Consider the following 23,757-nt stretch of genomic DNA (forward strand, 5'->3'; position numbering starts at 1 on the left):
AGACATGTCATTCCTGGAATGGTTCAAGCCTTGGTGCGTTCATCCAGTAGGTTAATTGGAAATCCTATGCATCGAGTATGGGCCTGTGGGGTAACTGTAAGGTGACGACGGAAAGGACCTATGCTGCCGACACAGCTGTCTATATAATACAATTGATTATTATCCAGTGAATTAATCTAAATATTAAGATAACAAATAAAATTAAAGTAATGTAGTTATTCTTTACTCCGTAACTATCATATATCAACCCATGCTTTATAAGTCATGTGACCTGAGAGCAGCGGCCTACCAATCAGCCAAGACCCCGCGGAGTTCAATGATAGAACTTCAACAACTCCACATTCCCCCGGCATATCTTGGCAGCCTTCCATAATGAAACGTAGCTACGAGGTAAATTATCCATTTGCATTAGAAGTCCTGCCGGCTGACTGAATACATACAGAACGCCCTCAGACTCCTAGACTCGCGAAGAAGAAAGGCTCGACCGAAAGTTCCCGCTCTATTGGATGCTCCGACTCCTAGTATTAATCAAAATGTAAGAGGCGTGCCGAGTTTGGTCGGCATGAGGGAATGGCTACAAGCCTTAGGACACTCGGTATGAAGCTTTCAAGTCTTGCTATGTAGTAAAATCCTCTTGCTCACCTAAACCAGGACTCTGATGTGAATAACTTGAACATTGTCCATGTCGCCGGCACCAAAGGGAAAGGAAGCACATGCGCTTTCACCCGCTCTTTTCTCCGCGAGCATGGACTCAGGACGGGGTTTCCGAAGAAAATCGGATTATATACCTCGCCTGATCTGCAGTGCATCCGAGAAAGGATCCAGATTGACGGTAGTCCCATCACGGAGGAGCTGTTTACACGATACTTCTACGAAGTATGGGAGCGTCTGTTGCAGACCGAACCAGGGAAAGCCGCCGAGAACACGAGACAGCCGCGGTATTTGCAGTTCCTTGCCTTGTTGGCGTTCCATACGTTTATTCGGGAAAATGTCGAGGCGGCAGTATTCGAAACGCATCACGGTGGAGAGTATGACGTGACGAACGTGATTCAGAAGCCTGTGGTGACTGCGATTACATCCCTTGGAATGGACCATATTGACCAACTTGGACCCACGATTGAGAACATCGCCTGGCATAAAGCTGGAATATTCAAGCCCGGGTCACCTGCTTTCTCAGTTCTCCAGGATGATGGTTGTGCTGAAGTGATATCAAGTCGTGCTGCTGAGAAGAAGACCAGCTTAAGCTTTGTCCCGGTTGATGATTCGCTGCCCGCTGACGAAAAAGCATTGAGTGCCCCAGTACAACGACTAAACTGTTCTCTGGCTTTGCAGTTAGCTAGGACCTTTTTGCAGCTGAAAGCACCTGGTCACACATTGGACACTAGTGACATATCAAGGGGTATAAAGAATTTCTCTTGGATCGGGCGATTCGAAATCATAGATCACGGGAAAACCCAATGGTTTTTGGATGGTGCGCATAACCCTTTGAGTCTGGAACAAGCTGCAGCATGGTTTTCGAACTGCCTGGGTGTATCAAGGACGGAAAAGTAAGTTTTTATAAGACCCATGCCGTCAACTAGCTAATAACTCAAAACGAAGACCTATTGTCCTTATCTTCAGTCATTTCTCAGAGAATCGAGACGGAGTCACCCTTATGGAATGTCTGGCACGCGCTTTATTTGCAAACAATGCGAAGCCAGCGTATGTCATATTCACGACATATCAAGAAAGACAGGATGGTACCACAAGAATAGGTTTGTTCTGACTATATCAATTGATTCCCGCGATCAACCTCGCTCATTAAATTACAGATAAAACGCTCAAGACCCCCGAGACACCATATCCAGACCTTTGTGCAATCTATACTTCTCTGTGGAAGGAAATGGACGCCGAGGCTACTGTTTCCGTCGAGCCAAGCATTGAAGGCGCCATCAAAGCTGCTGAAAGGGTAGGCTCTGAAAAGGGCGGCGCACAAGTCTTTGTGACTGGAAGCTTGCATCTCGTTGGCGGTGCTCTCAATATTTTGCGGCCGCAAGTCTAGGGAAAGAGATACCATCTAGGATTGTGAATCCGGGACTATTATACTAGACGGCCAAGCTATACCTGTTAAATGGCTCTATGTTAGCTCGACTCTCGCATCGGTGCATTTAATAGCGGCAGACTACATGTAGTGCTGTATTTTATATGGTTTTCTTTACTGAAACCCTTTGGTCCTCTGAGGCTCATAATCATAAAGTAACCTGATCTTGTGATACTTATACCTGCCGTGGGGAGCAACAGGTCAAAAGCCAACCATCATACATACGGAGTACCTCGGGGTGACGGCGCAAAGGCCACAGAGCTTCATGGACTTTGTTCATTTCCGTCGCGTTTGAAGCGGCCTCCAGGCTGACTCCCACAATGGGCTAAGCACAACGCCGCCCTGACACAAGCAAAAGTATTGAAGGGGTAATGGAACTGAATGATTGATGGTAGTGGAGGATGTCCAACTACACTATCAGATCAAGTATATCATTTCAAGCTTCACTGTATCTCTAAGCTTTGGCTTATCTTTTCCCAGCACTGCGCATGAACCCACACGGCTGTAAACGTTTTCTTTGACTTCCTTCACTGCCAAGAAAAAAAGACCATTTCCATCTGATTCACCGATGAATATACACTTGAAACGGCCTGCTCCATATCTTGCTCCTGTATTGAGCCATCCTTGGCCAAGCTTAACATTTTCTCTTCCTGGGCGCATTATTGCCTTAAATTCCCCGTCAGTATTCATGGAAGTAAAGCACAGATCAGTTGTCACCGTGAAGAATGCTATAAGTTGTCTATTCTCTTCGGCGGACAGTGTATCAAGGATTTCCGAGGCAGGAAAACCTCTCACGCATTTCATGCCAAAAGCAGCGTGCGCTCTCAGATTGGGGCCCTCTGACCCCTCATATTTAGATTTTAGAACTTCACGGACCACATTGAAAAACTCCCCTCCTTGGATGTCATCATAAAGTTTAGCCAATTGCAAATCGTTCGAGGAGAAGTCATCGAAGTCGTAGTCCTTAATAGGAACAAACTGAAATTGACCTGCTCCTGGCTGCTTCTCTGCGCGATAGAATATGGAAATGTGGAAATCCATACCTCCTGCAGAGTCATAATAAAAGTCGTTGCTGGGGATTTGCCAGCCTTGCCAGGACCAGCTTGGTGACCCATGTTCTGTAGGGAGGTATACCCTAGGGTGTAGTTCAAAGCACAATGCCCGAGCAAAGTACTTTACAGGGAGATCATGGATGTACACCTTTCCAAGACCAGTCTCCAGCTTGATTTTTGAGCCTTTAAAGGCACGTTTTCGGTCCTCTGGTTTTGTAACTTGACGACCCACATACTCCATGACATGGTTCACATAACCATTAAAATCTTCTATATCATGTTTGGTCCAAAGATCGTTAATATACGGAAGAGTAACTTTGATGCCGGTTGACTCCAGATACATGTCTTCACAGTAAAATGAAGGACGTTCACCCTGGCACTTGCAAGTGAATAACACTTGACGATCAAAAAAATAAAGGAGGCGCTTTGATCTGTTGTTTTCATCAAATGGCCATAAACGTTGGCTCCAAGGAGAATCACGCATTGCCTCATCGAAGGGAGGCTGTGAAACGGCCAGGTGAAGATCCCCAATTTGCTCTGTAGACTGGCGTGGGCTGGGATGGTCCACATGGAACAAGCCACAATGCGAATCAAATCCTCCACCAACAATGGTCAGGTAGGCAGAGGCAAAAATATTGGATATATTTTCGATCTTTTCTGCCAGGGATTTGCCTTCTTCCCCTTGATGACGGCAGAATACATCCACCCATAGGTACTTAATGTCCAATTTTTCACAAACCAAGAAGGCATCATGTATCGTTTTTGGGACTTCGTTCAGTCCCTGAGGCTCTTCAAGAAATTTTTCAGTATATTTATTCAGTCGGACCTGTGAGATTTCCGGTGGACCCCAGCTGTAGCTCAGCGCAGCATACAAGCATCCCTGAGGGGCCCATATAAGTCTCCTTGAACATACGTCGATGACTCTGTTGGGACTTCTCTGCTCTGGGAGAGCTCCACCTTGTTCAATGGGTTCATGTTTGGTAACACAGTCATGGATCCATCTCTTGGCCAGATTGAAATCAAAGCATGTATCCATCCGTCTTCCATTAAAGAATCGGTCGTCATCACCTTGTTCGCAAAGCAACATGATCTCTCCTTCAATATCAGGATATGGAACACTGAAGCTGCCATCACATGGTCGGCTTTGAAGGTCTCGAACGAATTCAAAGTCATGCGAAGGCTTAAAATTGTATTGGTAATTTGCCGACACGCGAAGGCGATATGTGTAGCGAAATCCTGCAACCCCGGGGTCCTGATCATGAGACGTAGATTGAGGTATGGTGTCAGCTGAGACAGAATCTTCTCTGCCAAATCTCGCGTAGGTTATGCGAGCATAGTATATAGTAGTGTCAGGCTCAAGAACATCCGAGATTGTCTTCCTGCGACGTCTACTGGAAAGGGCGGCCAGAGCAAGGCGACAGAGGCGGCAAGTAGCGGATTTCTCGACAACATCTCGAAAGTTTCGCTCGCTCAGACGTGTTGAGTTTGGCTGCTTCTTTACCCTCGAAGAATCGTGCCAGATGGCTCCGTCATTGACCATTCTCAAGCATTCCGAACACAAATCTTTGCTGCAATGATCCATAGTCAAAGTCTAACAACAAGGTTGTACAAATAACGTAGTTGGCTGCTATACCAATCGAAAAGGAAAGAGTAGATGGTATATCTGATTGATGGTCCGTGATATGTTGTTGATAAAAGGGCGCTGGGGGCGACTGATTCAACCTACTTCCATGAGGCTGGGCACGCAAAGAAGCAAAGCCTCACGGATCACTGGAGTAGAATAGAGGCGCAGTTAAAGCGTGGCCCAATCAGCTACGAACCCTAAGCGCCAAAGAGTGGCCATGTCACGTAAGTAACCCAAACAGGCATGGTGAAGAAGGGTAGTCTAGACAAGGCTAGGTGATACTCATCCTGCTAGAATCCCAAGGAGAGCTAACATCAAAGACCCTGCCACAAGATAGGAACCAAAGGCATAGCTTGAGGGATCATTCTGGAAAGATTATATGTCAAAATCTCGGAATTAATCAATGCCTTGACCCTGCAGCCACCTCTGAGAGCTGTTCACAGACTGTAACCATGTTCTGATCTATATCTTTTACCATATGTCACAACTTTACGTCTTGCCTGTTCTCTGCTCCTGATATGCCTCCCATGCTTCCCTCTTTACTCGCTCGCACCTGGAACCCTGGCAGGACCTCGGCCGAATTCTTTGATCAGTGGCATAATCCTGCCGATGTCTTTTCTGTGTTGCTAATTCTCGGGGGTGACGTTGTGGCTCGGGCATTGGCCCAACTTTCGGGGTCACGGGTGACGCCTGTCGCGTTCTCTTTTGGTTCGTTCCAAGTCATCTCTCCTTGTTCAGTTACCTAGGAAGACCTTTGATTTTCGTTCTTCTGACTAATGACCTATCTCTTCAGGATGGGTTGCTTATTCCGTCAGCGCTGTTGTGTCTGTCTTTGGGGAAAACAAACTCATGCCCGCTCCGGATTGTCCCTGCATGGTTATCAATGGCCAAACAGGATATGTGCGGGATAATCACAGCTGGATCATTGGCCGGATGGTTCGAGATTATGGATCTTGGATGCATGATGATACTCGCCACCAGCTGGACGAAGTAATCCTTGAAAAGTGGAACAAGGCAAAACGTGGGAAGTCCCCTGGAGACCCAGACCCCCCTCGACCTACACAGACCGGTCTCTGTGTATCATTCTACAACTCTGGCCCAGCCCTTCCCGGACATCCCGGCAGAGATGTAACCTATTACTTTGGACTGATGACTGGTGTCGTCCAGCTTGGTATTGCAGCTATCCCATGTGGTATACATGGAAATTGGGGAATTATGGTGATCACAGCGGTTGGGATCTTGCTGTCGCTTGTCATGGGTTCTCTGGGCCAGTGGAAGCAAGAAAAATGGGCGTGTCGTTCTGGAAAACGGAATTCGGTGATTTTGACCAAAGGCAATGGTAGTCAGCATGCAATTGTCATCTTCGGGGAGGAACGCGGTCTTGATCTTGAAGCTTTGGCCACAAGTCCCGCTACAACGGATACGCTGACCACAAAGGTAACCAGAGTTTCTGTTATACTGCTAACTATCCTTTGGATATTCCTTCTTATCGCTGCCTCCGCTTTGAAACAGGATACCTGGTATCTGTTAGCCGTCGGGGGCATTGGAATGCTCCAAAACATCCTTGCTGCCGGCGTTTCTCGAGCTCCCGAGCAATTCGGTATATCGCTGAGTTTTGAAACAGTCATTTGCCGGCCAAAGGTCATGGAGACGCTTTTCGAGGTCGAAGCACAATACCACGGTGTGGGGAGGAGTATGCTCGGGGTGTTTTTCCCAGGAAAATTACGCCCTCAGGAAGAGGAGCTTTGGAATGAGATTGCGGTGCGAGCCGAAGCTGCTAGGGAGAAGGCCAAGCTCAGCAACAGCCTAGGGGCTGGCCATGAGACCAGTCAAGAAGCGAAAGGCTCGTGAGTTGGCAAGTGTGCAAGGCGGAACAAACGTGTTAGGTATATGCTTTGTAGCACTATGGCTCCTATCTCAGGGTGAAAAGGGTCAGCCTAATACTACGCGATGCAAACCTGTGTCTCAATGTGGACTCAATTCATTGGTCCTATTTCAGCAGAACTATGTATTATATCGGGGTATTTCCGACAGGTTCTTACTACGTCAACGAAGATCCAACTAAGTAAATAACAATCATCAAGAAGTATTAGCCAGTCAGGTATTACCTGACTAGGAAGACCAGATGCCCCAATAACTCAGTCACCGCGGACTACGGAGTGTTCCATCATTTAGGGCATGAGATCGACACCTCAGGCAGTAAATTAAGTTAATGCCTGACCCGGGAGGCACCCGCACTAGTCCCCAACAAGGCAGCCCTAAGCCCTAAGCCTCGCTACGGGTGACCAACCACAGGGCGTGGCGGAGCGGAGTGCGCACCGATCCATCCAACTCCGTTCGACTTTGACTTCGACTCGACTCGCCTTTTCCCTTTAGCAACTCCGTCGTCGCCAACCCCTCAGTCGCAGTCCTCACAACCGTCGTGATGGCGCAAGAACGCTCCGGAATCTCGGTGGGCCTGAACAAGGGTCACGTACGTTCTTCCTTTTTTTATTCCTGTCTTTTTTGGCACGGTGTGCTTGAGTTGGAGGTGGAATGAGTCGGATGGTCGGTCGGATGCAACAGTGGTCGAATCGAGTCGAGTCGGATGAATTGCGTGTGCTGTGGACGTACACAGGGAAGATCTTGTCGGTCGTTTTGGAGCAGGGCCGGATTGGGAGATCCTATCGGGATTTTCCAAGACACAGGAAGAGATGGGAAAAAGCCTGAAGAAGGACGAAAAAAGACAGTACACCAATGGACGTGGGAAACAACAGCACTATGGGACACCGAATTGCATCTTTGACCACTCGACACTGGATCATCCGTTCGACACCGCCTCGTTCCACCCAACTCTACCAAAAACAGTGTCTTGAAATTCGCATGTCGCAATACTGACCATCTGCAGAAAACCACCCCCCTCAACACCCCCAAGACCCGCGTCAGCCGCACCAAGGGCCAGTCGTCCCGCCGCACTGCCTTTGTCCGTGAGGTTGCCCGCGAGGTTGTCGGTCTTGCCCCTTATGAGCGCCGCATCATCGAACTCCTGAGAAACACTCAGGACAAGCGCGCCCGTAAGCTCGCGAAGAAGAGAGTACGTCTTCCTGCCATGGGGTTCTGGCATTTGCTCGACTGGTTGGGGAGTCTTCTTCGATGATATCCACCCAACCCAAGTCAAGCAAATTGCCCGATCAACTCGCCCTCCCACCTTGTCTACACACAACTAACATACTCTCTCCAGCTCGGTACTTTCGGCCGCGGTAAGGCCAAGGTCGAGGACATGCAGCGCGTCATCGCCGAGGCCCGCCGTGTCGGTGGCCACTAAGCTACTCGCACGAGTCCTCTGAAAAAACCACACCGCGATACCGTTTCCGTTTCCGTTTTAAAGTTTTTTCTTCCTAAAAACCCTCCCTTTTGGGCCCACGAGATAACGAAACACAAAAAATGAGAATTTTGGGTGGTATGGGTCGATGGAACCGGGATCGGACCGGCTACTGAAATGGCGGCGCATGCTTGTATGTTGCGTGTGTTGTTGGACCTGAGGGGTGGGGTTGAAGTAGTGTCGTTCTTGTCTTTGTTCTATATCCCATAGAAGAAATATTGACGAGGATGGAATGGCATTTGGTCGTTTTCTTCTGTTCTTTTTTTTCTCCCTAGCTTTTCCCTCAGCTGGTGGGAATTGGCTGGTTGCCCCTTCACGAAGAGGTATCCATTTAAGCGTGCCACTGGCTACGAAAGGAGCCTTCAAAGAGAAGGAACGAGGAAAAATAATCGAAAAGGTCTTGGGATTCGACGCTATACCACGATTTTCTCTCTCTTGCCACGCCTAAACTCAGTAGTGCAGCCCGATATCGTCTTAGTTTGATCCCGTAATTGCCTCGGTATAACTATACATACTTGGGAAGACTAAATGTGATCGTCGTAACCCTTGTCATGGCTAATCTAATTTCCGTAGACCCAAGAGGTTTGCTTGGAGATAGGAAGGTACATACAGTCCAACGTTTCCACCTCAGTCACGACATAACTGTCTCTCACCCGCCTTATTTCTTGCCAGGCAGTTTCAACCATTTCGGTAAACTACCCGGTTTGCGAGCTGGCTTTCCTCCTCCCTCTTGACGGTCAGATGCAGACTGGGGAGCGGGTGTATCCTCAGAGGTATCCATCATCTCGGCAGGCTGTTCGACCTTGAGGTCCTGGGCCTGGGTACGCAGCTCCGGTTTCAAGAGATCCTTCTTCGCCTGGCGGGCCGTCGACGACGCCGACTCATGCCAGGAGAAGTTGATCAGGACGCGGCCGGCGAGGCCCACGTTCTTGATGAGAAGACTCTTGTCGGAGTCAGGCAGGGCGCTCTGTAACTTCTTGGTGGCTTTCGCGGGCGGGCCCACAGTGGATTGCGTGAGGACGAAGCTCTCTGCGGCGAAGGGCGCAGCGAGACAGCTCCGGACGAAGTCGTAGAGCGTCTTGCCTGTGTCTGATTGGCTGAATTTGGCGACTACTTGGCTCTGGTCTGGTAGTCGCACTTTTACGTCGACTTCTTTGACGCCTGCTCGTCGCTCTTCCTCCGCTGCAGCTTGGGCGGCCATCTCTGCGTCTGTGGGTAGTCGTTGGTTGCGGGAGGAGGCGTTGAGGCGGCGCTGGTGGGCCTGTGCATGGTCGACGGATGGGATGTAGTCGGAGTCGTTATAGTTCGTTTGCGCGGACTGCGGGGTGGTGTTGGTTGGGGGGGAGAACACTGTCACTGGTCGACCTGTGGCAGCGGAGGGAGGTTCGGTGGGTTCGACGGCGGCAGAGGATGACGGGACGGGCGGCTCGGAGGGGGTCGTGTGCGTATCAGATTCTGTGATTGCGGGCTGTGTTTCAGTCTGATCGTGTTCACTGCCCGTCTGCGGTTGTTGAGTGGCAGGTGAGGCGCTCTCGTTGATGGAGAGGTCTTCCTCGCCCGACGCTTTGAAAAATTCTTGGATCTTGACCATGGCCTCCTCCAGCGGCTCCTCCGTCCGTCGGAAACTTAACCGCAGCAACACATTCCCGCTGTTGAATCCGAGCTGTGCCAGGGTCTTCTGCAAATCTGTAAAGGAGGAGAGTTCGCGCCCCAGCGCCTGAACGACCGGGGTTTCGTAGAATAATCGTCCAGCGCCGCCGCCGCCTGCCACGGGGATTCCTCGCCCGGTCAGGTTCCGGGTCACCGTACTGCCTGCCACGCCGGCCTCGAATTTGCGGAGAATCAACCAGATCGTTGTTGTACTCGGGAACTTGTCTAGGATACGACCACTGGGCGCTCCTCGTACCTCTGACTCGGGGAGCTGCAGTGCGACGGTGACAACGGAGGGCGATCGGGAGAGTTGAACCAGCTCTAATTTGGCGCCGGAGGTGAGACCGGACAGACGAAGGGCGAGGGAGAGATCAAGCTGTTTTCCTTTGTATCTTATAACAACCTGTTAGTTTGGATTCATGGGCCCTCTCTCTCTCATTCTCACTCTTGGGAGGGGTGTTGTACTTCAACCCATGTTGGCTGGCATCTACCTCCAGCTTGGTGCAGGCTTCTTGTAGAATATCGGTCAGATGTTTGCCCGGAGTGGTTTTTATGGTCGCTCTTCGCGCCGTCGAGTCGAGAACGACGACATGGGAGCTCATGGTGGCTCGTTCTGTCGGGCGGGGCTCTGGAGGTTGATATAGTGTAGATTTCTTTTCAGCGTTATTCTCCTGGGTAATATTCAGAGTTATGCTTTTGGATGATGGGCGATAGAATTGAACCGATCCAACGCGTAGTCAGCTGTAGATAAGCCAGAAAGAGAGGGATGAGGATGATGTTGAATATGAAGTTGTTGGATGTTGTGGTGGAGGAAGAGGCTCAGGCAGCCAAGGCAGCGTCATCGGCCGCAAGCTGAGTCGCTCCACATTGAGAGAGAGAACAGACACAGCGAGAGCTTCATCCGCTTCCTCTCCTCCCACCCCATCATCCTCCGTCTTCTCCCCCATCGCCCCATCTCCCCCAATTCTTTCTTCTTTTCTTTTCTTCCTTATTAGGGAAATCTGCTTAGGTTTACTTTGGTTGATTCTCATTTGGGGACTCGTTCACGACACAAAGAATCATGGTACGTTGCTCTCGCCCTTCCTGAACCATCATCCATCAAGCTGACCGACCATTCTCTAGAGCTCCCCTTTCGACATCAGTATGCCCTCTCCTCCTTCTCCGATCTCCCTCTTCCATACACTGACTGATGTCCTCCCCAGATGGCGGCGCCTGTGTCGCCATGGTCGGCAAGGACTGTGTCGCAATCGCCTGTGATCTCCGTCTAGGCATGCAGTCCCTGACCGTCTCGAACAACTTCCCCAAGATCTTCAACTACGGCCCATCCACCTTCCTTGGCCTGACCGGTCTGGCCACCGACGTGTCGACCGTGTCCGATCTCTTCCGCTACAAGGTCAACATGTACCGCCTCCGGGAGGAACGCAACATCGCGCCCCAAACGCTGGCCAACCTGGTCAGCTCGTCGCTGTACGAGAAGCGGTTCGGTCCGTTCTTCGTGAGCCCGGTCATCGCCGGTATCAACTCGACCTCGGGGAAACCCTTCATCTGCGGGTTCGATAGCATCGGGTGTATTGATTTCGCCAAGGACTTCATCGTCAGCGGGACAGCTAGTGATCAGTTGTTTGGTACATGCGAGGGTTTATGGGAGCCTGGTTTGGTATGTCTTCACACTCTACTTGGCGGGTTATCACTGACGGTATTGTTTCAAACAGTCGGCGGACGATCTCTTCGAGACCATCTCGCAGGCCCTCCTCAGTGCCGTGGACCGAGATGCCCTCTCGGGTTGGGGCGCCCACGTGTACATCATAGAGAAGGACAAGGTGACCCAGCGGCTACTCAAGGGACGACAGGATTAGAGCGTAATGTCCGGTACTTTTTTCTAATTGAATGTCTCTTCATCTTCCACATTCTACTTACATCCCACACTACATGACCATGAACGGTCAATCCTAATAGCCATCCCTCCCCGTAACAACCGCATACGCCTGGCCCCCCTTCCCCAAAAACCCCTTCAAATCCCGCGCCAGCAACTCCGGAACCTCCCAAGCCGCAAAATGCCCACCACAGTCAAACTCATTCTCCCGAACAACATCACCGATCATCTGCGCCCAAAACAAAGGAACCTTGATCAACTCCTCCCGAAACTGCGCCACCGCAAACCGCACCCCCGCCGGCGCCGTCATACCCAGCACATCGTACGTAGTAACCCCAGGAGTGGCGTTCGTCACAGAGGTCCCATCATCACCATCACCCTTCCGCGCAGCCTCATAGTAAATCCTCACCGAAGCAGCCGGGCCCGCCGTCGAAAACCAGTAAATACTCACCCACGTCAAGATCTCGTCGTCCGTCCAAGGATACCCATCTGACCAGTCATGCAGTTTATCCGCAACCCACGCCAACAGCGCAACGGGACTATCCTGCAGGGCGTAGCCCAGCGTCTGGGGGCGCGTCTCCTGCTGGCGGAGGTAGGCGTTGCCCTGGTCGAGGTAGCGGCGGGTGGTGGCTAGGTGGGCCTTGCTGGAGGCGGAGAAGGGGATGGTGAGGAGGGATTGGAGGAAGATGAGAGGGTTGCGCCAGGGGAGAGGGGGGGAGACGGGGAGGAAGTTGAGATGTACGGCTTTGACGTGCGTTGGGTAGTGGGTGGCCATTGTGCGGGCGATTAAGCTACCCCAGTCGCCGCCTTGGATGGCTTTTCTTCCATTAGTTTTTTTTTTCTTTCTTTAAGTAGATGGTTCTGTGGAGGGGATGAGACGGACAGTATTCTTGGTAACCGAGGGTGGACATGACGGCGTGCATGCACTCGGCGTACTGGGCTAGACCGAATCCTTTCTGGGGGATGTTAGTATCTAACGCCACAGTGAAGATAGATAGATATATATATATCTAAAGAATGTAGACGAACCTTTTTCACCCCAGAAGAAAAGCCAAAATTAGGCAAAGAGGGAACAACAACGCTGAAAGCCGGGGCGTTATCGGCATCGTTGCTCAAGTATGGGAGGAGCTTAGTAGCCTCGAGGAAGCTGCCGGGCCCTGCGGATGTTATTTTCTACCTCTATATTCAATTCACTGGGTCTAAGCATAGGCCATCGAGAGATACACCAATGTCGACGATGTCCGCAGATATAGAAGAGAATGAAAGAACATACATCCATGAAGAAACAACAATGGAACAGCATTCGGATTCGGACTCGCATGATGAACACAATGGATCTGCAACTGTCCGAAACCCGCAACGGTAACAGGGACGAGCACTTGAGTCAATCGGTCATTGAGCTCTTTCTCCTGTCGGCGCCAGTTGAAGCCCGTTCGCCAGTAGGTTGTCAGTCGTTTGATCTGCTCAAGGGGGATGCCTAAGTCCCAGCCGGCGACGTCGAGCTCGTCCGGGAAGGTTGCGGTGTCGAGTTTCTGGTGGAGACGGTTGAGGTCATCGTCTGGGACGTTGATTTGGAAGGGTTGAATGGACTCCATGATTGATCAAGGTAGGTGGGTGGGGAGGTGTCTGGTGCTGTCTTGGTCTGGTTTATATGTTTCTATGTTGACGATCCATAACCTCGGCTTGGGGGGTGGGGAGGGGAAAGGGACGACGATCTTGGATGGTTGATCTGGTTTTTTCCTGGGATTGAATGACTATAATAATAATATTGATCATAATGGTAATATCCGATAAATAATATAGAGTACACAATGGGGAATGCTTTTCTTCTTATACTGAAAATATATAACACCGTCGGACTGTGTATGAAAGGATACTATAGGTATATGGATATCTCTCTATTGACGACCACAAGGGCAATGACTCTTCTGGACGTGAGACAAATTGCACCAATAGATATTGATATTAATATAAACTTAACTATTATATCATATATTAATATTTGATTAAATCAATACTTCGAATATCTGTTCTTGTATATTGTATAAAGTAGTATAAATAATGCCACGCTCGTGAAAGTAATGCCACATCTGACTCAGCCAATCTCACCCCCTGATTGGTCCACTGCACCCCGCGTCTAGACCGGGCGATGGAACGGACCAATCGAAGGATTTCTTCCTCAGGCTCTTTCTTCCCCTCTCATTCTCTCCTCTCTGTTCTTTCACTCTGACCTCGTCTATCTTCATCCTCACTTCTCACTTCTCACCTCTCACCTCTCACCTCTCTCACCTCCCCTCCTCTCACCTCATTCTCTTCCCATCCTCCCCTCTCCCTTTTATCCCCTCTTCTTCCTCTCTCCCTCCCTCCTTCTTCCTCTCTCCCTCCCTCCTTCCCCCCTCCTATCCTCCCCTCATAATAAAATCCCCTCCGGTACAGTCCAACCCGATTCCGGTGGCTGGACTGGGGGCTCATCTCTCCACTCCAAATTCTCCACGGATTCGATTGTACGTCTCATCTCATCTGTTCCTCCACCTCCCTTTTATCCCTCTAATTATACCATTATTCCCTCCGCTGACCCCGTACAGTTGGAACGCCATGCCCTGTGATTCCCCCAGACACTGGCTGCGTGATACCCATCCATCTCAGTCCGAATCCTGGCACACCCCCATCCCCTAACCAGGAGCCCTCCTCTCTCCTGTCGATTCGACACCCTCCAATTCCTCCAACCGGAATATCATGTCCCAACCAGTCGAGTCAGAATGGTCCCCCGCGCTGGTCTCTGCCCCCCCGCGTAATGCCATGTTGCTCCCCTGCAAGTCCGAGTGTCTCGCCGGGGACCCCGCCGTCGCTCCCTCGTTTGGTCAAGACGATCCGCACACCGTTCCCGCCGCCCACCACCATTATCGCGGCGTCGCCGAGAACATGGCCATCGAGCGCCTTGTCACCCTCAAGCGGGACATCCAGGCCGTCGACCCGGGCCTCTTTTGGATCCGCCTGATGGAACAGGTCACCTCCATCTGCGGCGCCCAGTATGCCTTTGTCGCCCGCCGCGTGCGTCCCGACGAGCCCGTCGTCGACCTCGCCGGGCGGAAGCCCTCTATCTTCGGCACGGCCTTCTACTACAACGATGGCCAGCAGACCGTGGGCTTGCACCGCCACCGCTATTTCGCCGGAGGCAACCCACTGTCCCACATGGACCGCGAGAAGCCCTGCCTCATCCCGGACAATTTGGGCGCATTCACCTCGTTCGGCGCCGACCAGCTCCCCTTCGCCGCTGAGGGCTACTTGTCCGTCCCCGTGTTCGCCGGCACCGAGTGTGTGGCCCACTTCGGCCTGATGTGGTCCGCCGCCGGTTTGAAACATCGCAGTCTGCCCTGGTCCTTCGTGGAGATGGTGCTCTATTCCCTGGAAGATCTGGTCGTCGCACGGATCCAGAAGGACGGCCACCCCGTCGAACCGGTCCCCGACCCCCGCCGACCTTCTGTCGGCGAAATGACCGTCGACGAAACTCTCGCTAGCCTCGCCCACGCGCCGGCCGAGTTTGCCTCACAGCACTTGAAGCCCTACGCCCGGAGCCTGTCCCACGAGCTGCGGACTCCGATGCAGGGAATCGTGGGCATGCTGGACGTCATGCACGCCACGGTGCGCGAGGCCCTGCAGGATCAACCGCCCGCCGAGGCCGGCGGCGTCTTCCAGTCCCTCAAAGAAGGCATCGAGATGGTCCAGGACAGCGCCCGACGCGCCGTCGAGGCCGCCGACAACGTCGTACACGCCTACGACCTGAACATGCAGGTGCCCAAGACGCCCCAGCTGGAGCGCGACGGCGAGATCCTCGGCGGTCCTGCCGCCCCGTCGCCCGTCGCCCCCACCCCCGCCCGCGAGGGGCGCCCCAACCTGTTCATCGAAGGCAGCGACATCCCCGCCAACCCTTACAAGCGCCGGCGCAGCAACCCGGCGGACGCTCCGCCCCCGCCGTCAGGGTCGAACGCGACCCCCAAGGCGCCCCGTCGGTCGCCCCGCAAGGGGCTCTCGCCGCGCAGCGAGGAGGTCAAGATCGCCGTCCACGAGAGCGATCGCATCGTCCAGGCGGACCCGGACCACCCGATCGAAGCCGTCATGGCGGACGTGGGCGGCCACCCGCGGCCCTCCCTGGCCGTCCGCCGCTCGGCCCCGCACCTCATGCTGGAGGGCATCCACGTCCACCGCCAGGGCTCCCTGCGCCTCATCAAGCTGCGGGACCTGCTGCGCCTGGTCATCAATGAGTCCCTCCACGTCGGCGGCCGCCCGGACTTCGCCGTCAGCAGCGCCACGGACCGCGGTGAGACGATCGAGGTCCGGTCGCGGGTGTCCAACGGCGAGGTCGTCGCCAAGACGATCAACTGGTCCGTCGATCCCGCCCTGCCTGAGACCCTCTTCGTCGACGACCGCGACCTCGCCAAGCTCATCTCCTGCGTCTTCCTCAACGCCGTCAAGTTCACCAACGCGGGCACGATTAACGTCTGCGCCTCGCGCGGGGGCAGCAAGGGCCACGACATCCTCATCCGCGTCCAGGACACGGGGCCCGGCATCCCGACCGCCTTCCTGCCCAAGCTGTTCACACCGTTTGCCCGGGAGGACATGTCCACCACCCGCAGCAAGGACGGCCTGGGGCTGGGACTGCTGGTGGCCAAGGGGCTGGCCCGGAAGATGGGCGGCGACCTCCTCTGCGTGCGGTCCGCGACGTCGGGGCCCGATCACGGGTCTGAGTTCGCCATCCGCATCCCCGTCAACCCGTCGAATCCGCCGGGGGGCTCAGCCTCGCCGACGGCACGACTGCTCACGCCGCCCCAGCTCGGCGATCCTGCGAGATCATTATCGTCAACGTCCTCCTCCTCCTCCTCCTCCTGCTCATCGTCCGGCGGGCGCAGCACGACGACGCCAGAGCCGGAATTGGAACCGTCTCAGCCGCCCCCCCTACAGCAGCCATCGCCGGGCCTGTCGGAAGATCCGCCCTCCCAAACCTCCACCCCGCCGCGCTCCGTCCCCAGCGTGCAACTGTCTCGACGCTCGTTCAGCCAGAATACCTACGACAGCCAGCTCGGCGTCAAACACCCGCTGACCTTCCTGGTCGCCGAAGACAACCAGATCAACCGCCGGGTGCTAGTGAACATGCTGAAACGGCTGGGGTATCACGACGTCTACGAGGCGTGCAACGGCAAGGAGGCCGTCCGGACCATGCAGGGCGTGCTGGACGCGCCTCGCCCGGGCGCCGTCGCCGGGGCCGGGGCTGGAGTCGGAGCCGCGGGGCTCCCTACCCCCGGATCGCCCCACGACCGCCCCGTGGACGTGATCCTGATGGACCTATGGATGCCCGAGATGGACGGATACGAGGCGACATCGCACATCCTGCAGCTCCCGGGCCCCAGCCCAACAGTCCTCGCTGTCAGCGCCGACGTCACAGACGAGGCATTGAACCGGGCGTCTAAGGTGGGCATGAAGGGGTACATGACGAAGCCGTACAAACTGACGGATCTCGAACGGTTGATCGTGGGCTTTTGCAGCGACGCGGCTGGACCGGTTGCCTCTCATCCGATGGATGTTTGCATGACATGATCTTGAGCTGTGTTTCAGGACTGGAATTGGAATGACTGTGGATGATTGATTTCGAAGGATACCTTGTTTTTTTTTTTTTTGTCTCTTTCTTTCTTCTTTTCTTTGTCTGGGTACGATGGATTCGGACTCGGACTCGGGTTGGAGTTTACGGTTGGTTGTGATAAATGGTATATACCCATCATGATGATGATCTTGAAGCCGAATTGATAGGCAACGATAAGATAGATAGATACACACATACAGATATGATCACAATGGAAATGACCGGGTTTATGGTTCCTACTGTAAATTAGTATCATGTCTTACTGCTTATACCTGCTGTACGGATTCGGGTCCAATCCCCAGATGGAAGCCGGTTGGAGGTAGGTAATATGAGTGATTCTTTGATACGTAAGTCTAGGAGGGAATTATCCAGAATAGCGTATTCATTATTTCCATATCCATATTCATATCTGTATCGACTCGTGTATATCCATCACCTATCCATCCACCCATCCATACATCCACACGTACAACCATACTGGAACGAAAACGCTACACATGCGGAAAGGCACAAACTAAAACTTATAGAAGGACCATTCTATCATCTGCAGTGACAGATTTCTTGCAGAGTAAGAGAAAAGAAAAAAGAAAAAGAAGACACAGTCATCTAACCATCCAAAAATAAATGAAGCGTTCAGTAAGTAGGTAGGTAGATAGGTATGTATGCATGTATGTAGGTACGGAGTATAGATAGATGTAGGATCTCCCTCTTCACATTACCACTTCAAGGTAAATTGACCTACGTCAACTTCTGTTTGATGAAGAACGAGCGCAGGTGGGACAGCTGCCAGGCGCAGGCGGCGGAGAGAACAGCCAGCTGCATCAGGGTCCAGCGGACGACACGGGAGTTGGTCGCTTCGGACTGGTCACGGAATTCGGCCTCGCGTTCCTAGGGAGGTTAGCTATGCTCATAGATAGACACCCATATACAACTAGTGTTTCATAGTGTATCACAAGATCATATGAAACTCACCCGTTGGAACACCTGCTCCCGACGGATATCCTGCAATCGACCATTCAAATCCTTGACCTTCTGCACAATATCCTGAATCTTGCCCTTATCTTCAGTCTCGATCTTGCTGGTCTCGCCGATGGCCATGTCGAGCGTGACGCGGAGGGCCCCCGGGGCACCGGACATCCACACCGCGACGTTGGTCTCGGGCGTCAGGCAGATCTTGTGCTGGCCGGCATCGGCGGCGGAGAAGGTGAAACGGCCGGCGTGGTTATCGCGCTTGGAGACAACACGGTGGTCGTTGTCGAAGATCTCGTCCACGGTGATTAAGACTTTCAGGCCGGCGTCGACTTCGTAGGTGTTTGTTTGGGTGTTGATGACTTCGGTAGAGTATTTTCCTGATTTGTTTTATACCGTGTTAGCAAACGTATCCCATGTAATATTGGCAGAAAAGAGAAAGCGTACCAGCGACGAGAGTATCCTTGGGCAGCTCCTCCAGGAAACACTTGGATTGACGACCGTCCATATAGAAGTAGAGGGCGTTGGTGGGCACGGAGAGACACAGGATGACACACAGGGCCACCAGAGAGGACAGCCATGAGGCTGAGGGATTGGACCGAGCCATGATGAGGAGAGAGAGATCGAAAGGGGTGGTGGGCGAGGAGAGAGAGTTGTGGTGGAGAGAGGGAGATGGGAAGATGAAGTTGTTTGTTGGTTGATCGATCTGGCTCCAACGGGAGTCGGTCTTGGCGCGACTCATTTCTCTCTCTTCCTTTTCCGTCTCTTTCTCCGCCTCCTCCTTCTCCTTCTTCTATACACCCCACTCCATCGCTTCTATCTCCATCTTCTACGCCAGACCGATTCGGTGTATTTTCTTGATATTAATTCAGTTTATTTGAGATACCCACCCCACTGGCCCCGCCATGGCCGCCGCCGATGTTCGGGACATGCTGGATTTGCCCGCGGAGGGCCAGCCGCGACCGCATAAGAAGCAGAAAGTCGTCGAGAAAAGACCGGGTGGGTTACGTCGGGAGAAAGAAAAGATGGCCTGGAGTATCAAAGGCTAATGGATGTCTGCAGAGGGTATTACACGAGAGCTCTTCGCCCTTCTCGGCGAAAGGGCCCCTCCCATCGCCATCAGCGAGAACCGATACAAGGGACGACCGAAATGGATGAGCAAGCTGAGAGTGCGCCCATGGTATGCTCTTTTCGCTTTACGCTGATATCAGCGGCACTTCTGACCATTTGTGATCTCTAGGCGCATGACTCCCTTCTCCAATAGCGCCCGATCGGACGGTCTCATCCTCAACCACTGGCAGCGCCAACCCGAAGTGTCCAAAGCCCCAGCACTCGAAGGACCGGCGATGGAGGTTGACGGACCGAAAGAAGAAGAAAGCACACCACAGACCCTAGGGCAGGAATCCTTGTTCGCCAAATACAACATCAAAGCGCGCGTACCACGACGCTACACCGACGAAGAGTACAATCGCCACCTGAAGAACGACGACTGGTCGCGGCAAGAGACGGATTACCTGGTGGACCTGGTCGAGGAGTACGACCTGCGCTGGGTGATCATCGCCGACCGCTACGATTTCCAACCGCAGCCGGTCGACGCGGAGGCCAACACAGGCGCGCTCGTGCCGGCCAAGCGAGTTCGCACCATGGAACAGATGAAGGGACGGTACTACTTTGTAGCCGCGTCCATGCTAGCCCTCGAGCACCCGCCATCCGAAATGTCCGAAGCGGAGTTCGACCTGCACGAGAAGATGATGAAGTTCGACGCGGACCGGGAACGCGCCCGCAAGGAGCTAGCAGCCCTACAGCTGAACCGCACGGCCGACGAAGTCCGCGAGGAGAGCATCCTTCTCGAGGAACTGAAGCGCATCACCGCCAGCGAACAGGAGTTCATCAACGACCGTCGCGAACTCTACACGCGTCTCGAAGTCCCCGTCAGCGTCGGCAACACCACCATGTACCAGTCCAGCCAAGGCCTCTCGCAACTCCTCCAAACACTCCTCCAAGCAGACAAGACCAAGAAACGCCGCTCCATCCTCGGCGCCGAAGCTGGTGCCGCCGCCAGCCCCGCCAGCCAAACACCAACCTCCAACGCACCCACCAACGCCCGCGACAGCCGAGCCGGCACCCCCAGCACAACCGCCGCCGCCGCAGCAGCAGCCGGCGGCGCCGCGGGCGGACCCACAAACAAAAAGGCCGTAGCAGCGGCGGCGGCAGCAGCAGCAGCCAACAAAGAAGCGCAACAAGCCACCAAAACGCTCACAGCGACCGAAGAATCCCGCTACGGCGTCCAGCACCACGAGCGCCTCGCCCCAGGCGTCCAATTCCGCAGCGACCGCGCCCAAAAACTCACCCAAGCCAAATCAAACGTGCAAACGCAGAAGCTAGCCGGCGCACTCGCCGAGCTCGAAGTCCCCCTCCGACTAGTGATGCCCACCGAACGAGTCTGCAAGGGCTTCGAAAAGCTGATCCACTCCGTCAACCTGCTTCTCGATGCGCGCAAGGTCGCTGAGAAGGTCGAGGGCGAGATCCGCGTGCTGGAAGCTTCCCGAGATGCTCGCGAGGCTAAGGATAAGGATAAGGAGAAGCCTGTTAAGACTGAGCAGCAGGATGATCAGTTGCCGCCGGAGTCGACGGCCGGATCTACTGATGCAGCGGCGACGGCTAATAGTACTGCTGCTGCTGCTGCTGCTGCTGCTGCTGGGAGAGACAAGAATTCCGCGGGCGATGCCGACAATAAAGATGCGGAGGCGCCGTCTACTTCGCAGAAGCGGTCTGCTAGCGTTTTGAGTAATGGGAGTGATAAGAGCTCGAAGAGGCAGCGGAAATAGGGGTGTCTTTTGGATACTAGGCGTGTCTTCCGGGTGGATTGTTTATATGCGTGTGTTCTTTGTGCTGTAAGATACCTATGTACGACTGGGATGGATGGGATAGGCGTTGATGGACTGGATTCATTACATTTTTAATCGACGTTTAGAAATGAACGACTGTTGTTGGTCGATGCTTTCATTCTACTTTCATTCTTTCCCGCCCATGCCCTCGAGCAGACACCAACTGCTCTCCATCTCCAAGTTTATCTGGTCACTGCGTTTCGACACAGTCCTGGTACGCATCCCATTCGCTCACCACGGTTTCGTCGCTGAGGCGCTCCTGCCACTCGCCCTGGCCGGGTCCCAGCGTGGTCATTTCGTGCGACACCTGCGAGACTCCAGTGTCCCCAGAAGTTCTGGCCGGGATGATTGGAACATTGTCACTCTCGTCTGTGCTACGACGCCCCTTGCGAGCCCGGACTTTGAACCGAATCCCCCGTAAAGCGCGTCTCCGGACAACGGGATATGTCTCTTTCGAACTCTTCCGGATGGGCGCTTTTGCGTCCAGACTAGAGGTCCGTTCGGTCACCCCGCGCCTTTTGGCCCAGAGACTTTTGGCGCGACGGAGTCTCACTTGCCGCTTTGACGGGGCCCCTTCGGTGTCCTTGGTAGTGGCAGATGCGGTTCTCTGTTGGTTCTGCGATGCCGGGCTTGCTGGACCAACGCCGCAAAAGTGAGCCCAGGGGGGTATCAAGTCTGCCTCCACGGCCTCCCGGGTGTCCTGGTTCCCCCTCCAGTGCGATATTCTTTCCCACAGGGAAGGGGCATCCCCGCTTGTGCTATGAATACTGGTTGGCTTATAGCACGGGATTCCAGGCCGGTTGCGGGGGCTCCAGCGACGGGCGAAGCCTGGAACACCGAGACTCGACGACGCTGTTTTCGAAGATGTCCGCACACTCTCGCCCGAATTATCTCTGCCAACTGAGACGGAGGATAGGTTCCCAACTGCCCCTTGATGAGATGAGTCCGCTTCACCGGTCATAGGCTCTATACTGCCGCCTTGGGATGGCTCGTCGTTGGGAGAAGGAACCAACGCATATCCATATCCCATGCGACGTCCCTCCGATAACCATCCGACACTGACACTGCAAGAAGAGCCCACTTCACTCTGACAATCTGACCTGAGGGATATTGTCGACGGGTTCAACTCAAAATGCTCCGTAAATTTGCCTTGGGAAGCACTCGCTCCGCCATCAGAGTAATTGGTGGCCGTTGAAAAACTTGACGGGGTGTCCATGCGAATAACTCGGACCTCTAGCTGTCCCCGCTCTTGCCGCGTGCCGGATGGAGGAGACAGGCGCCTGGGGCCTTCATTGTTGTCCATCATCCCGTCATCCAGCGACTGGGCTTTGGACCGAAGCGGGGAAGAGATGGAGGTCGTCGCCAGCATGTGTGGGATATTCATGTCCTGCAGATGAGGCGAACTGGCAGGCCCAACCAGCTGCGCCGAAAGCCGTCCTCGCGTTCTGGGGATCACAATATCCGGGGTTCCTCTCGAGGAGTCGGTGGATACCCTGTAGCCCCGAGGCACGGGGGAGACTAGGTGGGGATGCCCGCGACAGGGGACTGACGAGTATAGACGGCCGCTGTTGGGGCCCAGCGGCAGCGAGGCGCTGGGAATGTCAGTCTGCAGTCGCGAATGACGTACATTGGGCATGGGCAAATCGTTCTCCGCTATTGCGGCACCATTGTCACTGGGCCCTGGGCTTTGCAAAGGATCAACTACACTCGATGGGAGTCGATCGAGATCAACCCGGTCTAACTTGGGGGAACATTGCAAGCGTCCATGTCCCCAGGACAAGAAAGATTTCGTTCTGTCGCCGTTCCTGGGGAAGATCGCCGAATTCTCGCTTTCAGTCCGGCTGTGCTCTTCCACCAGAACGCCCAGCGGCTCGCTCTTTCCCTGGTGGTGTGGCGCGCCGTTCTCGCCCAGGCCGGTTGAGGGGTGGTCGGGAATGTGCTTGGGCTGTTTTGGGGTGGATATGAATTGAGCGTCACTATCATATCCTCTTTCGCTCACCAGGCTGCTCCCCACGTCGCCTGAGGCGATGGGCCCAGCGTTGAGGCCGGTGGATCTGGCAAAGGGGAAGATGGAGCCTTTTCCTTCCCGGGAGAAGCGTTTGCGCAGCTTCTTGGAGAGGCCGCTGGACGAGTCATTGGGGCGATGGAGTCTGGGGGCATCGACCGAGTCGGAGGAGGAGGATGCACGGCTATTATCTCTTGCTAGATGGGCACTTTCCAGGGGATCGATCGCCGGTGGATCGTGGGCATCGTGAGTGAGGGTGGACCCAGACGTGGATCTACCCCCTCGGAGGCGAGGACAAAAGGAGAGCAGCGCGGAGACAGTCATCTCTTCTGATGGGTTGCAGGGGGATGTGCTTGTGGTAGTCAGTGGTGTGAGATGAAGTCTGTCAATGGACTTGACGGTGATGGTTCGGGGTCATGACCATTGTCGTGATGAAAGAAGAAAGAACCGACCGGCTCCTTCCTCTACAGGGATGGACCTTGACTATGGGCTTGTCCTCTTTATATTCAAAAGTCATTCATTCATTCTGGAGTTTTCTTTGTCCGGTGGAATGCATTCATCTCGCTATTCAGATCTGCCTAGTGTCAGAGTATAAATATCCATCCATGATGCTCATCTTC

At 53.7% G+C, this 23,757-nt stretch overlaps 11 protein-coding genes across 11 annotated transcripts; 6 read left to right on the forward strand and 5 right to left on the reverse strand.

The window, feature by feature from the left end:
• Window positions 1–356: 356 nt before the first annotated feature.
• On the forward strand, window positions 357–2,144 carry BDW47DRAFT_112270 (putative tetrahydrofolylpolyglutamate synthase). The gene is made up of 5 exons (XM_024814137.1): window positions 357–390; window positions 443–595; window positions 652–1,547; window positions 1,600–1,754; window positions 1,812–2,144. The coding sequence occupies exons 1-5, from the start codon at window positions 373–375 to the stop codon at window positions 2,039–2,041; spliced, it is 1,452 nt and encodes a 483-aa protein (XP_024668440.1). The 5' UTR covers window positions 357–372; the 3' UTR covers window positions 2,042–2,144.
• Window positions 2,145–2,238: 94 nt separating this feature from the next.
• Window positions 2,239–4,837, reverse strand: BDW47DRAFT_78023 (uncharacterized protein). Its single transcript, XM_024819835.1, has one exon. It carries the CDS (start codon window positions 4,712–4,714, stop codon window positions 2,498–2,500), a length of 2,217 nt encoding a protein of 738 aa, XP_024668441.1. The 5' UTR covers window positions 4,715–4,837; the 3' UTR covers window positions 2,239–2,497.
• Window positions 4,838–5,078: 241 nt separating this feature from the next.
• BDW47DRAFT_78025 (uncharacterized protein) lies at window positions 5,079–6,811 on the forward strand. Its single transcript, XM_024819836.1, has 2 exons — window positions 5,079–5,464; window positions 5,550–6,811. The coding sequence occupies exons 1-2, from the start codon at window positions 5,275–5,277 to the stop codon at window positions 6,605–6,607; spliced, it is 1,248 nt and encodes a 415-aa protein (XP_024668442.1). The 5' UTR covers window positions 5,079–5,274; the 3' UTR covers window positions 6,608–6,811.
• A 286-nt stretch (window positions 6,812–7,097) lies between these two features.
• BDW47DRAFT_78028 (60S ribosomal protein eL36) lies at window positions 7,098–8,205 on the forward strand. The gene is made up of 3 exons (XM_024819837.1): window positions 7,098–7,229; window positions 7,644–7,829; window positions 7,977–8,205. The coding sequence occupies exons 1-3, from the start codon at window positions 7,182–7,184 to the stop codon at window positions 8,058–8,060; spliced, it is 318 nt and encodes a 105-aa protein (XP_024668443.1). The 5' UTR covers window positions 7,098–7,181; the 3' UTR covers window positions 8,061–8,205.
• Window positions 8,206–8,670: 465 nt separating this feature from the next.
• On the reverse strand, window positions 8,671–10,538 carry BDW47DRAFT_78039 (putative UBX domain protein). The gene is made up of 2 exons (XM_024819838.1): window positions 10,233–10,538; window positions 8,671–10,159 (listed from the first exon to the last, which is right to left on the reverse strand). The coding sequence occupies exons 1-2, from the start codon at window positions 10,367–10,369 to the stop codon at window positions 8,776–8,778; spliced, it is 1,521 nt and encodes a 506-aa protein (XP_024668444.1). The 5' UTR covers window positions 10,370–10,538; the 3' UTR covers window positions 8,671–8,775.
• Window positions 10,539–10,676: 138 nt separating this feature from the next.
• On the forward strand, window positions 10,677–11,672 carry pup3 (proteasome core particle subunit beta 3). The gene is made up of 4 exons (XM_024814138.1): window positions 10,677–10,830; window positions 10,890–10,908; window positions 10,970–11,424; window positions 11,480–11,672. Exons 1-4 carry the CDS (start codon window positions 10,828–10,830, stop codon window positions 11,621–11,623), a joined length of 621 nt encoding a protein of 206 aa, XP_024668445.1. The 5' UTR covers window positions 10,677–10,827; the 3' UTR covers window positions 11,624–11,672.
• A 44-nt stretch (window positions 11,673–11,716) lies between these two features.
• On the reverse strand, window positions 11,717–13,235 carry BDW47DRAFT_129065 (epoxide hydrolase; the record flags this gene model as incomplete). The annotated part of the gene is made up of 4 exons (XM_024816939.1): window positions 11,717–12,456; window positions 12,524–12,596; window positions 12,670–12,797; window positions 12,914–13,235. The coding sequence occupies 4 exons, from the start codon at window positions 13,233–13,235 to the stop codon at window positions 11,717–11,719; spliced, it is 1,263 nt and encodes a 420-aa protein (XP_024668446.1).
• Window positions 13,236–14,257: 1,022 nt separating this feature from the next.
• BDW47DRAFT_134332 (putative sensor histidine kinase/response regulator) lies at window positions 14,258–17,481 on the forward strand (the record flags this gene model as incomplete). Its single annotated transcript, XM_024818055.1, has 3 exons — window positions 14,258–15,620; window positions 15,681–17,217; window positions 17,476–17,481. Exons 1-3 carry the CDS (start codon window positions 14,377–14,379, stop codon window positions 17,479–17,481), a joined length of 2,787 nt encoding a protein of 928 aa, XP_024668447.1. The 5' UTR covers window positions 14,258–14,376.
• Window positions 17,482–17,651: 170 nt separating this feature from the next.
• On the reverse strand, window positions 17,652–18,921 carry BDW47DRAFT_78060 (emp24/gp25L/p24 family protein). The gene is made up of 3 exons (XM_024819839.1): window positions 18,692–18,921; window positions 18,248–18,624; window positions 17,652–18,163 (listed from the first exon to the last, which is right to left on the reverse strand). Exons 1-3 carry the CDS (start codon window positions 18,849–18,851, stop codon window positions 18,014–18,016), a joined length of 687 nt encoding a protein of 228 aa, XP_024668448.1. The 5' UTR covers window positions 18,852–18,921; the 3' UTR covers window positions 17,652–18,013.
• Window positions 18,922–19,149: 228 nt separating this feature from the next.
• BDW47DRAFT_120388 (SANT/Myb-like DNA-binding domain-containing protein) lies at window positions 19,150–21,072 on the forward strand (the record flags this gene model as incomplete). Its single annotated transcript, XM_024815480.1, has 3 exons — window positions 19,150–19,243; window positions 19,307–19,424; window positions 19,485–21,072. 3 exons carry the CDS (start codon window positions 19,150–19,152, stop codon window positions 21,070–21,072), a joined length of 1,800 nt encoding a protein of 599 aa, XP_024668449.1.
• A 223-nt stretch (window positions 21,073–21,295) lies between these two features.
• Window positions 21,296–23,461, reverse strand: BDW47DRAFT_134338 (uncharacterized protein; the record flags this gene model as incomplete). The annotated part of the gene is made up of 1 exon (XM_024818056.1): window positions 21,296–23,461. One exon carries the CDS (start codon window positions 23,459–23,461, stop codon window positions 21,323–21,325), a length of 2,139 nt encoding a protein of 712 aa, XP_024668450.1. The 3' UTR covers window positions 21,296–21,322.
• Window positions 23,462–23,757: the final 296 nt, after the last annotated feature.

The sequence above is a fragment of the Aspergillus candidus genome, assembly GCF_002847045.1.
Source record: "Aspergillus candidus strain CBS 102.13 unplaced genomic scaffold BDW47scaffold_63, whole genome shotgun sequence".
NCBI classification, from domain to species: domain Eukaryota; kingdom Fungi; phylum Ascomycota; class Eurotiomycetes; order Eurotiales; family Aspergillaceae; genus Aspergillus; species Aspergillus candidus.

Bases quoted from the DNA above. Each gene is read 5' to 3' on its own strand.
- BDW47DRAFT_112270 (XM_024814137.1), top strand. The intron at 1,548-1,599 runs GTAAGTTTTTAT...CTCAAAACGAAG, and splicing joins GGTGTATCAAGGACGGAAAA to ACCTATTGTCCTTATCTTCA. The intron at 1,755-1,811 runs GTTTGTTCTGAC...ATTAAATTACAG, and splicing joins GGATGGTACCACAAGAATAG to ATAAAACGCTCAAGACCCCC.
- BDW47DRAFT_78023 (XM_024819835.1), bottom strand. From the start codon at position 4,714: ATGGATCATTGCAGCAAAGATTTGTGTTCGGAATGCTTGAGAATGGTC.
- BDW47DRAFT_78025 (XM_024819836.1), top strand. From the start codon at position 5,275: ATGCCTCCCATGCTTCCCTCTTTACTCGCTCGCACCTGGAACCCTGGC. The intron at 5,465-5,549 runs GTTCGTTCCAAG...CTATCTCTTCAG, and splicing joins GCCTGTCGCGTTCTCTTTTG to GATGGGTTGCTTATTCCGTC.
- BDW47DRAFT_78028 (XM_024819837.1), top strand. From the start codon at position 7,182: ATGGCGCAAGAACGCTCCGGAATCTCGGTGGGCCTGAACAAGGGTCAC. The intron at 7,230-7,643 runs GTACGTTCTTCC...GACCATCTGCAG, and splicing joins TGGGCCTGAACAAGGGTCAC to AAAACCACCCCCCTCAACAC. The intron at 7,830-7,976 runs GTACGTCTTCCT...TACTCTCTCCAG, and splicing joins GTAAGCTCGCGAAGAAGAGA to CTCGGTACTTTCGGCCGCGG.
- BDW47DRAFT_78039 (XM_024819838.1), bottom strand. From the start codon at position 10,369: ATGAGCTCCCATGTCGTCGTTCTCGACTCGACGGCGCGAAGAGCGACC. The intron at 10,160-10,232 runs GTACAACACCCC...GGTTGTTATAAG, and splicing joins GCCAGCCAACATGGGTTGAA to ATACAAAGGAAAACAGCTTG.
- pup3 (XM_024814138.1), top strand. The intron at 11,425-11,479 runs GTATGTCTTCAC...TGTTTCAAACAG, and splicing joins GTTTATGGGAGCCTGGTTTG to TCGGCGGACGATCTCTTCGA.
- BDW47DRAFT_78060 (XM_024819839.1), bottom strand. From the start codon at position 18,851: ATGGCTCGGTCCAATCCCTCAGCCTCATGGCTGTCCTCTCTGGTGGCC. The intron at 18,625-18,691 runs GTACGCTTTCTC...AAAACAAATCAG, and splicing joins CAAGGATACTCTCGTCGCTG to GAAAATACTCTACCGAAGTC. The intron at 18,164-18,247 runs GTGAGTTTCATA...TAACCTCCCTAG, and splicing joins GGGAGCAGGTGTTCCAACGG to GAACGCGAGGCCGAATTCCG.